Here is a 3,304-nt window from a genome sequence, read left to right on the forward strand (position 1 = left end):
GCCATTGAACAGTTTCGCATGCAATGAGTGCCCCATCATGTATTTTCCGCCCCTTAACAAATGCACTCTGTGTCTCACCTACAAGTCGTGGCATGATAGCTCGCATTCTCCTGACCAGTATCTTTGATATGACTTTGTATACACAACCAACCATACTTATAGGCCTTAGATCTTTGATTTCCTTTGCTCCAGTAAACTTAGGGGCCAGCGCCACCCAAGTGAGATTAGCATCCGCCGGTAATCTGGAAGACTGGAAAAAACCCAATACCGCTCCCGTGAATTCAGGCCCAATTTCTTCCCAACACTTCTTAATGAAGTTCATGTTGTAGCCGTCACTACCAGGCGCCTTAGATGAGTCACAATCCCACACTGCTTCTCTAACCTCCTCAGACGTTGGCTGTATCTCCAGGGCCATAGCATCATCCTCAGAGATTCTCTCCACCAGACCGTCTCTAAACCCCATGGATGGCGACTTCTCCTAATGGTACAAGTCTTTGTAAAAACCCCTAATCGCAATCTTGATTCTAGCTTGATTCCTTATCAATCTTCCATTAATTATCAGTGCATCAACCCTGTTGTTCCTCCTTCTCGCCGAAGCTATGTTATGGAAGTATCTCGTGTTTTTATCCATGTCCCTCGCATGTCTTGAGCGCGACATCTGCTTCCAATGTAATTCTTTCCTTACATACCATTTCTCACACCACGTCACAAGCGCTTTCCTTCTTGCCTCTACCGTTTCATCATAAGCCCCATCACCCACCCTGTCATCAATCTTCTTAATCTCCTCCTCCAACTTCAAAATTTTGTTGTCTATGTCTCCAAAGTTGTCTTTATGCCATCTTCCCAACGGACCTGACAAAGCCTTCAGCTTGTCTATGAACTGCACATCACCTAACCCTCTCCATTCTTCCTTTACCATCCTCAGGAATCCTTCATGCGTAAACCACGAGTCCAAGCTTCTGAACGGTCTAGGGCCACCTCTCCGTCTCTTATCTTCCACTACAATAGGACAATGGTCAGACAAACCTCTTGAACCACCTCGTAATTGAGTCTCTGGGAACTCCTCCAACCATTCCAAACTCACCATGGCCCTGTCAATGCGGCTACAGGACCGTCCTCTGAACCACGTAAACTTGCAGTCAGATATCGGCAAATCCACTAAGCCCATGTCTAGTATCCAGTTCTTGAAATCCTCCGCTGACAAGGACAATCTATCCATGCCTCTCCTTTCGTCACCATTGACAATCTCATTAAAGTCCCCTATGAAACAACAGGGAACCTGACATAGGCCAGCTATGTAACTCAGCTCCTCCCATACAACAAGTTTCTCATCTCGAAGGTGAGCACCATAAACCAATATAACAGCACAATTAAAGTTATTCTGCAGCAGGACTCCTTCAACACACAACCATCTCTCATTTTTATAACAATTTCTCATATCAAAAAACCCGTCATCCCACATTAGCAACAACCCGCCAGACGCACCAGTAGACTCAACGTATTCCCAACCAACACAATCATTCCCCCATATTTTTGAAACATCAAATCTAGTCAGTGACTGTCTTTTAGTCTCCACCAAGCCTAGCATATTTAATCTATTTTTTCTCTTAAAATCCTTTACCATCCTCATCTTACCATCACCCCTCAACCCCCTAACATTCCAAGAACTAATAATCATTTTAAATAAATATTGCACACCTTTTTTTGTGTTTTGGGTCTGCTTCGTCTAGCTTTCGCCTTCTGTTTTGCCAGTCTTTTTTTCCGAGCAATTTCTTCATTCTGTTGTTGAAGAGCTGCCATAATATCCTCTTCTTCATCATATAGTTCCGCTCCTGACTCCTTTGCCAATTCCCAAGCCATTTTGTTTTCCAATAACTGCACTTTTACTCTTGAACTCTCATTATCACTGGCTTCATTATCATTTGCAATCATCCTCAGAATCCTCATTGTTAGAGTGTTCATCATACAGCCCAGCCTCTACATCGTTGGCTCCTTGTGTACTATCATCACTGGCCGCTTCAGAATCAGACGGAAGATCACAGCCATCCCGCAAGCAGCTCACCGGCGTCGTCGGTAACTCGCCATCATAGCCATCACCCTGTGTTTCACACCGCTGCTTCGGTTCACTCCACCCCGGCGACTCCTCGCAGCGTTCTTCTCCAGTTCGTGTTCGCTGCCTAGGTCCCGATACCTCCACAGCGCGCCGCACGTCCCGCGCTTCAACGAGATGGCCATCCGCGCACAACCCATGATGAGTTCCCCTTGGAAGAACCGGACTCCTCCAACCCGGCCCGCTTTGCTGCCCCATATCCTTTTCGTTTTTGAAGAAGAAGCAGCAGCAGAAGATGAGGAGGAGAAAGAGAAAGAATTCTGAATTATGCATAAGGTGTACTTCAACGAATTTTGGGTGTATTTCTTAAATCCTTTTGGTGTAGTTTTGTAATCCTTTGGATGTATTTCTGTAATCCTTTGGGTGTATTTCTATAATCGTTGTACTTCAACGAATTTTGGGTGTATTTCTTAAATCTTTTGGGTGTATTTCTGTAATCCTTTGGGTGTATTTCTATAATTGTTTGGATAAATTCCTGTAACTGTTTGAGTGTATTTCTGTAATCGTTTGGGTGTATTTCTGAAGTTTCATTATCTTCAAAACGATTTCAAAGTTTGAATTCAAAAACCATAAAAATAAAAAAAAAAAAACGAAGCAAGAATAACAGTAATAAACACAAGTAAGTCGTGTTTTGGCATATAAGGATTTCCTACTATCATGACTGTTTCACATGGCTTTCTTAGAAACGTATAAGTGACATTGCTTGCCATTTTGATTTATATATTATTTGTTTGTTAGGTGTAACTCAATCTTGGGTATATTGATAAGTATTAATGGTTTGATTACGATAATCATCCATTTGGAGTGCAGGAAATGTAGGCGTGTTGGCCATCCTTGCGTAGATAAATATTCATGCAGTTAATATAAAAAATAATTATTTTTGTTAATATAATGTTATGTGATTGATTGCACATATAAAATGATTTATATCAAAATTAAATTCATCAAATTATTAGTCTAAACATTTTCATCGACAAAACAAAGGGAATCCGAGTTTCATAAATGTGTGAGTTAAAATTAGATTATCAAAACGTAATATATATTTCAAAAATTAGTTAAAAATTCAGGTGAAGTCGACTTCATGTGAAGTTAATGCTTGAGAATCGTTGGATGAAAATTTAGTTAAATTAGTCAAATTATCTAATGACTTTCAAATATCAACAACAATTCTCAAGTATCAACTTCACGTGAAAT

At 41.0% G+C, this 3,304-nt stretch overlaps 1 protein-coding gene across 1 annotated transcript; it reads right to left on the minus strand.

Annotated features, from left to right (window-relative positions):
- Positions 479 to 1,588, minus strand: LOC107633254. The gene has a single exon (XM_016336893.1). It carries the CDS (start codon positions 1,586 to 1,588, stop codon positions 479 to 481), a length of 1,110 nt encoding a protein of 369 aa, XP_016192379.1.

The sequence above is a fragment of the Arachis ipaensis genome, chromosome B03, assembly GCF_000816755.2.
Source record: "Arachis ipaensis cultivar K30076 chromosome B03, Araip1.1, whole genome shotgun sequence".
NCBI lineage: Eukaryota > Viridiplantae > Streptophyta > Magnoliopsida > Fabales > Fabaceae > Arachis > Arachis ipaensis.

Coding starts and splice junctions, on each gene's coding strand:
- LOC107633254 (XM_016336893.1), bottom strand. CDS start 1,588: ATGCTAGGCTTGGTGGAGACTAAAAGACAGTCACTGACTAGATTTGAT.